The following is a 10522-nucleotide window of genomic DNA, read 5'->3' as shown; positions in this document are numbered from 1 at the left end:
GATATATATATTAATCTTAATAATTAATTAAATTAGACTTTTTACTTATATAATTTTTGTAATCATTTGTATTTTGTCATAACAAAATTTTTAAACCATGGATCATAAAATTTGAATGTGAGACTCTTAATAGTTTTAGTAATTTATAGCCGTTTGTAAAAATTCAAAATATAACATATACATAAAAATCTAAATTTTATTATATGATTATTGTGGTTGTTTAATTTATTTAATAGTTTAAAATTAAACAAATATGATAGAAGATACACTATTTTTTTTATCAAATATTTATTATTCAAAATCATTAATTACCATATATACTTTAGTAAAACCTATTATAGATAACTCCTAATCCTGTTAGTAAACCATATCTCGGTGGGATTAGGATAGCTTGTTCTCCAAGCTAATTCAAGCTTACTCCAACATTCTTCCCCTTAAGCTTGAAACCATTTATTGTCAAGTCTTCAACGCCAATTAAACTCCTCATCTCTTTGTACCGAATCCTTGCGAGTGCTTTCGTTAAGATATCTGCTCGTTGCTCGCTTCCTGCTATGTGATGAACCTCGATCAAGTTGTTATCTACACATTCTCTTATGAAGTGGTATCGTCTATGAATATGTTTGCTTCAACCGTGAAACACCGGATTCTTAGTAAGAACTATAGCTGACTTATTGTTAATGTAAATCACCACCCTCTCACACGATTTTCCAACTATCTCACTAAGAAGATCTTGAAGCCAAATAGCTTGTTTTGCTGCCTCAGATGCTGCCATGAATTCTGCTTCACCAGATGATAGAGCCACCGTTTCTTGCTTCTGAGAACACCAGGTGATTGGTGAGTCTAGAAAGTACAAAACGTGACCAGTTGTACTCCTTCCATCATCATCATCAACATTGTGGGTTGCGTCTATGTATCCACTAAGCTTCGAGCTATCTCCCCTCCTGAAAGTAAGTCCATGAGAACAAGTTCCCTGCAAGTAGCGGAGGATCTGTTTCATTGCTGCTGCGTGCGAAGTCCTTGGCTCTGCCATGTACCTACTCATTACCCCAACAAAATACCCCAACAAAATAAGAGAGGTCGGGTCTGGTGTGTAGAAGGTATCTGAGACACCCGACGTTTCTCCTGTACTCCTTTTCATCTACTCGTCCTTCATCACACGCTTTAGAGAGCTTCAGACTTGGATCCATAGGAACATGAACCATGTTACAGTCTTGCATTCTTGTCTCTTCCAATATCTTCTTAGCATATCTCTCTTGTTTCAAAGTAATCCCTTCAGCGTGTTGATCGACCTCAATACCTAGGTAATATGTGAGCTTTCCTAAGTCACTCATCTCAAAACGGGCGGACATCCCTCTCTTAAACTCGATGATCAACTCCAAGCTTGTTCCTGTTACAAGAAGATCATCAACGTATACTGCTACGAGAAGGAGATGTTCTTTGTCTTGTCGTCGATACAGAGCCGGTTCCTTGGTGCACTTAACAAACTTCAATTCTCCAAGCACTTTATTTAATTTTTCATTCCATGCTCTTGGAGCTTGACGCAACCCATAGAGAGCTTTGTTTAGCTTGTATACTTTGCTCTCTTGTCCTTTGATTTCGAAGCCTTCCAGTTGAGAAACATAAACCTCTTCCTTTAGATCGCCGTGAAGGAGTGTGGTTTTGACATCTAGATGGTGCACCTCCCATCCTTTTGAAGCAGCCAGAGATAATATGAAACGGACAGTTTCGATGTGTGCGACAGGTGCAAACACCTCATCAAAATCAATACCGTGGCGCTGGATGTAACCCTTTGCTACCAATCTCGCTTTGTACTTGTTGATGCTTCCATCAGAGTTACGCTTCACCTTGAAAATCCACTTTAGAGCAATTGCTTTAGCTCCGGCAGGAAGATTGATCAGATCCCAAGTCTTGTTTTTCACTATCGAAGCCATCTCGTCTTCACAAGCGTCTCGCCAAACTTTCTCTAACTTTGCTTCCTCAAAGCTCCATGGTTCGCCGTTAACGCTCAGTAACAAATGTTCTCCTTCAACCTCCGCAAGGAGAATGTAGTCATCTAAGTAGATTGGCTTCCTAGTCTCTCTTTGTGATCGTCTTAATCCCGTCTCAGCGTTCTCTTCATTGTCTTCTTCGTTCTCAACATGATCCTCTGTCTCATGATCCTCTGTTTCATGATAATCCTCTGTTTCATGATCCTCTGTTTTTATCACTTTACTACTATCCATCTCATCACCTCTATCTTCGCGATTCATCTCATCATCTTCATCAATTCCATGGTTTCCATATTCTCCGAACTCAACGCTGAGTGGCTCTGTACTATCTTCTTTCTCACAGTTCTTCCAATCCCAACTTTTGCTTTCATCGAAAATTACATCTCTGCTTACCACCACCTTTCTATTTATTGGATCGAGTAATCGATACGCTTTCGATCCTGGTTCCGTACCAAGATGTATCAGCAGACGAGACCTATCATCTAACTTCCGCATGTGACCGTTTTCAATCTTAGCATAAGAGACGCATCCAAATACGCGAACATGGTCAAGTCTTGGCTTTCTTCCTTTGTACGCTTCATATGGTGTCACGTTCACTAGCACCCGTGTGGCTACTCTATTAATGATATATGTAGCATGCCTTAATGCTTCGCCCCATAGATAATTAGGCAAGTCCATATGCTTCAAGATGCTTCTAGTCATACCTAGAAGGGTTCGATTTCGTCGTTCCACAACGCCGTTTTGCGGCGGAGAGTACGAAGCTGTGAGCTGTCTCGCAATCCCATTTGTTTCACAGTATGACTGAAACTCGTTTGACACGAATTCTCCTCCCCTGTCAGTTCTAAAAGTTGTAATGGTTGCTCCTGTCTCTTGCTCGACGATCGCTTTGACCATTCTGAACTTCTCAAACGTCTCTCCTTTCTCTCCAAGAAGAATTGACCACATATATCTTGAAAAATCATCAATAAGAATGAATATGTACCTCTTCTTCGACGGCGTAATGGGTGTTATTGGGCCACAGAGGTCTTCATGAACGAGCTCAAGTGTTCTTTTAGCTCTGAAAGATGTTGCTTGTGGGAAGGGATGTATTGCTTGTTTCCCAAGTAAACAGCTTGAACAAGTACCCTTCTCGATCACGATCTTAGGTATGCCCAAAACAAGTTCCTTGCTGATCATTGACCTCATTGATTCTCTACCTATGTGTCCCAATCTTGCATGCCATCTTGCTGATTCGCTTGAGAATTCAAGTTGTAAGCACCTCTCAGTGACGATGTCGATGATGACCTTATACAAACGGTTCTGTGATCTCTTTGCCTTTGTGATCAACTTGCCATCTTTATCTCTTAGCGTGAGGTACTCGTCTCTCATTCTAACATCAAAACCGGCTTCCGTAGCTTTCCCAAAACTAATTATATTACTCTTCAAATCTGGTATGTAGTAGACATCAGCCAAGAGCTTCTTTCCTCCATCTTTGCTGTAGAACAAGATTGAACCCTTTCCTTTTATGTCAATGCGTGAATCGTCACCAAACCTTACTTTTCCTGTGATAGATTCATCAATCCGTTTAAAGTACTTGCGGTTGCCGGTCATTTGATTACTTGCCCCGTTATCTAAGTACCATACGTTGTCTTTGCTCGCCTCAAACTCTTTAGGATTAACATTCTTCTCATTAAGGTACACAGCCTCTTGCATCATTAGTTCCTCTGCCTCAAGCGTGCTCTCAACCTTGGTCTCTGTAACTTCTTGCAGCTTTAGAAGTCGATCAGGGCAGGTTGATGCGTAATGCCCATTCTTATCACTGCGGAAACATTGAATCTTTGACATATCAAAGTTCTCTTGAAAACGTTCATTGTACCTTCCTCATCCTCTTTCGCGGTTATAGTAGTGTCCACCACGTCCACGGCCTCTATAGTTGTTATAACCCTGATTATACGAGTTCGAGGTAGGTTGAGACTCATTGTTTGCCAACATGAGTTTGCTCTGTGTTTCCTCTGCCTCTTCTTCTTCTTTCACTCTGTCTTCATAAGCATTCAATCTACCGATGATATCTTCGAAGGTTGTGGTTTTGAGATCAAGGACTTGCTCTAATGACGCAACGATGTGTATGAACTTCTTTCTTGGGAGGCTAGATAGAAATTTCTTTACGAGTTTATATTCTTCAATGTTTTCTCCTAGAGCGGTTGACTTTGACGAGATTTCCGCTAGCTTCCCAACAAAATCGTCAATGGTGTCATTATCTTTCATCTTCAATCTCTCGAACTCCGGTATTAATGTCTGTAGTCTTGCTTCACGAACTCGATCTGCTCCCATGTACCTTGATTTGATCGAGTCCCAAACCTTCTTTGCCGTATCGAGATCACTTACTTGCAGCACAAGTGCTTCGGGTATGGACTGAAATATTAGGGCTGTGGCCATGTCGTTCTTCTCTCTGACATCTGAATCATTCTCTATCGCATCCCAAACTTTGTGTACCTTCAACAACAGCTTGATCCTTATTGCCCAGACTGTGTAGTTAGTTGTCGTGAGCATAGGACACTTTATCGTGGAAGAAGAGCCTCCTCCTTCCTTCGGTTTCGCAACAACAATGTCTCCCATGATGTTCTCTTAATGGTTCATGTAAGCTCTGATACCAAATATAGTTTAAGTTTCTCGATTGTATTTGCAAGATCAAAATAATAAGAATTTGCTCTCTTATTAATCTTAAGGAAAATCCTCTCAAAACCTTAAGTTCTCACTCTAACAATCTTAAAACTCCCAAGGGTTGCAACAACTCTGCAACTCCTTTATATAAGAATAGATATCTCCTAATCTTATTAGTAAAACCTATTATAGATAACTCCTAATCCTCTTAGTAAACCATATCTCGGTGGGATTAGGATATCTTGTTCTCCAAGCTAATTCAAGCTTACTCCAACAGTTATGTTTTAGCATTTCCAGTGTGACTTAGAGACAACTCTTTTGGCTTTGACTAAAATTTGCTCGTCTCCATTTTTATCGTAAACTAAGGGAGCACACAGTTCATTAAAACGCAACACGAGCACATAAATACAATATGAGAAACCTTGTTAAGTAGAAGAAGAGCACAGTCTAGTGACTTACCAAAGCAAGAAAAGTGACGCTCCATGTTGACATTTCGGAATGTCCCACCGCTGGTTAACTTTTGTTTGATTTGAAAATACAATTGAACCGCAAAGTATTACAAATAAACCGATGATTGGTTTAATATAGTTCCAAGCCTGAACATAATTTCCCCGCACCACAATCGACTAGCCTCTATAGTTATCGCTAATCATATACATACTCCACATACTGTTATCTCGGCTGGTGGAATCTGAAACGCCTTTGGAAGTCGAAGATAGAACTCAAGACGCAACTTTTCCATTGTCTCGGTGTTTATGTCACTCAAGTGAGAAAGGAATGGCTAAAGTCAAGGGGTTTGATTGAATGATTCTTTTGTGTGACACACCATCATCTAGCTTCAAACGGAAGAGTAGTGATCAACTAAACACTGATTTGAGGGACCGAAACAATTTTCTAGTCCCGCTGAGTTTCTTGGATGTTTCAGTTTCAGATAAGCAAGCACATCGCCTTGAAGCCTATGAAAAAGAAAGAGTGTGCACTCATGAGTCATGACATATAAACATATGGATATGAAACGAAAAAAAAAACAGGCCATGGCAGTAAGATTACCTCTTGACTATGTCCATCATGATGTATAACAGATCCATTAGATGCTTGTGTTCTTCTTGTTTCAGTCGGGGGCAATGGAGAATATCAAGGTGTTTTATCGAGTGATTTGGAGAAAGGGAAACCATCTCCAGGGAATCGCAGCTGTGTGCGTAGAGATAGTTGACGCTTTGTGGAAGCTCCTCCACTGATTTGAGTTTCTTGCAGTTGTTGAGGTAGAAAGTTTCCAAGGATGTAAGCACCCTGATACTTTGAGGCAGTCTGACAAAGTCATGCCTGCTGAGGTCTAAATATGTTAACTTGGTGAACTGACTGAGTTTTTTTGACAAAACTTGAACATGCTTGCAGTTATCAAGCCAAAGCTCAAGCAAGCAGTATGTTTCCCGTGGATAAATTGTCATAAACGATCGGAGGTTCACGCATTTAGAAAGCATTAGCGTCTTCACCTGAGCAAGTTCTGGTAGTGATATGATTCTGCGGCAGTTATAAAGGCTGACATACTTCAACTTGGGCAGTTTTCCCATGGTGTAGGGTAGGGACACAAAATCATTTCCACTGAGGTCCAGTTTCTCTAGGTTTAGCAAGCAATCAATGTTGTATGGGATTTCTTTAATGTTCAAGTTGACCAGCTTTAGCTCTGTTAAACCGGTAAAGCCTGAAAAGCTGTGACAGGTGAAAGGAGCGTTGGACTCTGTGTACCTGGACTTCTTGATGTTGAGTGAATGGAATCCCTTGGGATCTGACGTGAGCTGATGAGATGTGCTCTCTTCCATCATCACCGATTCATCCAGGATTTGTTGTTTGGACCTAAAGGAGATGTGCTCTGCAAATCCGTATAGGCCCCATAAATTTAAGTCTATTTGACCGTCGATGGATAGATCTTTAAGACAACCCAAACTCGCTTCCTTATTAGGAAAGCTTATCAAAATACTCATAAGGCTATCACAGTGGCTTGCGTTGAGTTTTGTGAGCTTGAGTAAGCCCTTTAGGGACTCCGGAATTTTCTGTAGCCTCTTGCACCCTTCTACTCTCAATTCCTCGAAGTTCACGGCTGTTGAAAGATTGGGAAGTTGTATCAGATTCTTCGAGCCTGTCACATCTAGTCTTTCTAGACTACGAAGGATCTGAAACAAAATAAAGATTAAAAAACATGTAGATATTTATATATTTTTGAAAAGAGAATCAAAACATATTTCTAATGATAACGTACCGACGTGTCATCCCAAAGACTCTTGAGGTTGCTGTATCGAAGATTGACTTCAACAAGGTCTCGGAACCTGGATTGTAAGGTTTCCAACGGACAGGCATCCCAATGTAGTAGCCTAAGATTTGGGGGAAAATAAAACTCGGATGATTTGAGCTCCAAGTTAGACTTTGTATCACACAAGTGGTGGAAGAACTTGAGAAACTTGATACTACGCATGCCATCAAATGCTGTATCACTCATAGTTAACTTATCATGCATCTTACACATGTGTAGCATCACACCATCAGTTTCGTTCGTACCCTGTTGAACAAGGTTAAGAAAAACATATCCAGATGAGTCTGACTTACAAGAGATCAAAGGCAGAGAAAACTAATAACTTACTATTTTGTTATCGAGGACATTATAGATATCATCAGCATCCCATAGGAACCTTTGTCTGAAAGGTCTATACTCACATTCTTGGCGCACAATTTCCTTGCCTGTTTGTACGACCAAGAAATGCATGTTTATGCATCCATCTGTTGATATGCTTATGAGAGACTTCTTACTTAAATGATTTATCCGAGGAGAACCAGCATCAAGAAGGGAAGTGACATGGTTGAAAGGGTATCCGTTAAGGAGACATGCAACATGAAGGAAAGCAATCTTGTCATTGTTATCTAAACCATCATAGCTATTTCTGAGGATCTCCTCAACATTCTTATGAGGTGATGTTTCAAGGAGACGTAATTCATCTTCCCATCTCTCTATGGTAGTGTTTTCACTAAGATGTAAGGCATAAGCCACGAGGGCAGAGGGAAGGCCGTGAGCCAGACGAGAGGCTCTGATGAAGAGTTGCTCAAATTCATCAGAAGGAGGCCTTCTTCCTCCGAAAACTGATTGTTTAAATACTTTGAGGGCATCCTTATCGTCCAAGCACTTAACCTCATGTACATGGTTTACTCCACAGGAAGTAAGCAGACCCCTGTCCTGTGTGGTTATGATGATTCGGCTCCCTCGACCGAACCAGCTCGTCTCTTTTGCCAGTGCATGCATCTGCTCCACTTTATCCAAACCATCAAGCACCACAAGTACTTTCTGGTGCTCGAGTCTTGCCTTTATTACCTGAGATCCTGCTACAACCCTTTGAGAATCAATTTGTTGACCAGTGATTTTGTAGAGGAAAGTTTCCTGTAAGTAGGATGGACTCTTGTCCTTATAAACCTTCTTAATGTCTTCAATGAAATAATGAGCTGGAAATTTACGTGAAAATCGTTCATAGAGACACTTGGCAATGGTGGTTTTGCCTACGCCTCCCATGCCCCATATTCCTATCATGAGAACCTCATTTGTAGACCCCATATTCAAAAGGAAATGCATCTTCACCATGTGTGCTTCCATCCCAACTAAATCGACCCCACTGGTCGGCCTCATCTTCAGCAGTCCACTTGAGACACTTTGAACTGTCTTGGCTACCATTGCTGCCTCATCCTCCCTAACATGGAAAACAAACATTGCTTTAATTCTCCCATAGAAACGAAAGGTATATAGGTAAGCCACGTATATATATATGTCCCAAATGAACCATTTTTTTACATTCTTTGGAATTTATATTTATTCGTTCCTTAGTTCCTCCCTACACTTGATAACTCTAGTACCAAGCCAATTTTGAGAATTTAGTTAAGACTAAATTCTGGTTTATCATAAACTCCCAACTTAAAACCAACTGACGATAAGTAGCTCATTATTTCTTAAGTACTAATATGTAACATTCATCAACACCCATGTTAAACTCGAGTTTATCATAAACTTCTAATTTAAAACTAATTAACTATAAAAATGTATGAACCATAATTCTTTATATAATAGTTCATTAATCCTCCAAATACCGAATTGAGATTTTCATGAGGATATGAAAGGCTGTAGATGGCTTGTTTTGGTCATGGCTACAGACTACAGTTGTATAGCAGCTACTCTTAAAACAATGGTATCCAGGGACATAGTGTGCTGAATTAAAAAAAAAAAGAGAGAGAGAAAGCTATAGCTTCATACGCATGTTTTAAGAAATCCGTGAAGCATGTAGAAAAATATTGTTATAATAAGGAAAGATTACCATGTGGTGGAATGAAAGCCTGAGAGATGACTGACTTGGTTGAGAGCTCTTCTCCATTGGGAAACCCTCTCTGGCACCGTATGTAGATCTTCGAAATTTTGAAACGCAGCCGCGAAGCTTCCTGTCTGGTTTCTCACGTCCGTAGGTTCGACTTCGTAGAACATAGGAACAACTTGAATATGATTGGCACCGTGAAGCTCCATTATCAGTCGAAGCTCCTCCAAGCACCATTTCGAGGTAGCGTAGTTCTTTGAGATGACTACAACAGCGAACCACGAAGTCTTTAGGGCTTCGATAAGCTGGTCTGAAATGTTGTCACCTGCCTCCAACCTCCGATCGTCCCTAAAAGTAATGATACCTTCACGACAAAGAGCTTCGTACAAATAGCTGACGATAGTGCGCCGAGTGTCTTCCCCTCGGAAGCTGAGGAAGACATCATAGTTCCTGACACGAGTTGACAGGGAAGCCATGGACGGAAAGAAAATTATTTTCTTGGTTGCCGATTAGAACAGGCTGTCCAAGAAGGAAACTAGTCTTTTTCTTTCTGGGTCATATTCTATTTAGAGATTCTTGATGGCAGTTGTCCAAAAAAAAAAAAAAAAAAAGATTATTGATGGCATTGATTTTAATATTATTGCTACACTGTACATTGTAAACTTGATTTTAATATCGTACTCCCTCCTCCGTTCCTAAATATAAAATTTTTTTTATGTAAAACACACTTATTAAAAAAATTACTTTTTATCTAAAAAATATTATTACATTTTTAAATTAAAAACTATTCAACCAATTACAAAATATAACTATTAAATTTGATTGGTTACACAGTTTTTGATAAACTTAAACTACCTAGAAATATGAGAATATCTTACATATTGGAACATAAAAACTATTTTAAACCTCCTTAGGAACAGAGAAAGTGTTATTTTATGTTAACATCACTTATGTTGGACCAATCTATTAAGCAAAAAGGCTTTAATAAAAATTGGTAATGATGAAAAGAAATGGGCCTGCGGGTGTTAACTAAAGAAGCCTTTAAATGACTTTAATGAAGAAGTTTAGAGACATTTCACATCGGCTACTTGAGGAGAAAACGAGCAGTATATATAAGTGTACACACTTACACTAGATTAAACGGCTCAGAGAAAGAGAGAGCTCCCCACGCACGCGCCGCCGCCGCCGGCCGGTCGGCTCGGCGTGGGCGTGGACATGGGCTTGGGCTTGGGCTTGGGTCTTGGATCTTGGGTCTTGGGTCTTGGTGGAGGGCCTCCGGCCCGATAAGAATATTCTTTTTGGACCAAGTTAAGCTCAGCGTTTTGCCATTTAATTCCCGAAAAACGACATGCATTTTATTTTAAACAACACGTAGTTCGTTTAAAAACAACACGCTGTCTCTCTTCTTGAAGATAAGTTTAAACGAGAAAAGATCTTGCGGAGGAAGTTTCGTAACGCCTCGCCTCCGAGATCCTCGCGAGATTTCCGCCAACGTGCGCACGTGCGGCATCAGTTACGGAAAGTGGCTCGTCTTCTCTTCTTTATAAACTCGTC

General features: G+C 40.1%; 2 protein-coding genes and 1 long non-coding RNA gene across 3 annotated transcripts; 1 reads left to right on the top strand and 2 right to left on the bottom strand.

The window, feature by feature from the left end:
• Positions 1-3848: 3848 nt before the first annotated feature.
• Positions 3849-4583, bottom strand: LOC106297920. Its single transcript, XM_013734055.1, has one exon. The coding sequence runs from the start codon at positions 4581-4583 to the stop codon at positions 3849-3851; it is 735 nt and encodes a 244-aa protein (XP_013589509.1).
• A 707-nt stretch (positions 4584-5290) lies between these two features.
• On the top strand, positions 5291-5511 carry LOC106296326. Its single transcript, XR_001261182.1, has 2 exons — positions 5291-5377; positions 5421-5511. It is a non-coding gene; the product is annotated as an uncharacterized LOC106296326 (long non-coding RNA).
• Positions 5342-9540, bottom strand: LOC106296325 (putative disease resistance protein At4g11170). The gene is made up of 5 exons (XM_013732430.1): positions 8975-9540; positions 7264-8356; positions 6886-7182; positions 5679-6799; positions 5342-5584 (listed from the first exon to the last, which is right to left on the bottom strand). The coding sequence occupies exons 1-5, from the start codon at positions 9442-9444 to the stop codon at positions 5467-5469; spliced, it is 3099 nt and encodes a 1032-aa protein (XP_013587884.1). The 5' UTR covers positions 9445-9540; the 3' UTR covers positions 5342-5466.
• Between the last annotated feature and the right edge of the window lie 982 nt (positions 9541-10522).

This window comes from Brassica oleracea, chromosome C6 (assembly GCF_000695525.1).
Source record: "Brassica oleracea var. oleracea cultivar TO1000 chromosome C6, BOL, whole genome shotgun sequence".
Classification (NCBI taxonomy): domain Eukaryota; kingdom Viridiplantae; phylum Streptophyta; class Magnoliopsida; order Brassicales; family Brassicaceae; genus Brassica; species Brassica oleracea.
Note: the sequence above shows the minus strand (reverse complement) of the source record. Positions and strands in the feature narration are given on the sequence as shown.

Bases quoted from the DNA above. Each gene is read 5' to 3' on its own strand.
- LOC106297920 (XM_013734055.1), bottom strand. From the start codon at position 4,583: ATGGGAGACATTGTTGTTGCGAAACCGAAGGAAGGAGGAGGCTCTTCT.
- LOC106296325 (XM_013732430.1), bottom strand. From the start codon at position 9,444: ATGGCTTCCCTGTCAACTCGTGTCAGGAACTATGATGTCTTCCTCAGC. The intron at 7,183-7,263 runs GTAAGTTATTAG...CTTGTTCAACAG, and splicing joins ATGTCCTCGATAACAAAATA to GGTACGAACGAAACTGATGG. The intron at 6,800-6,885 runs GTACGTTATCAT...ATTTTGTTTCAG, and splicing joins GTCTTTGGGATGACACGTCG to ATCCTTCGTAGTCTAGAAAG.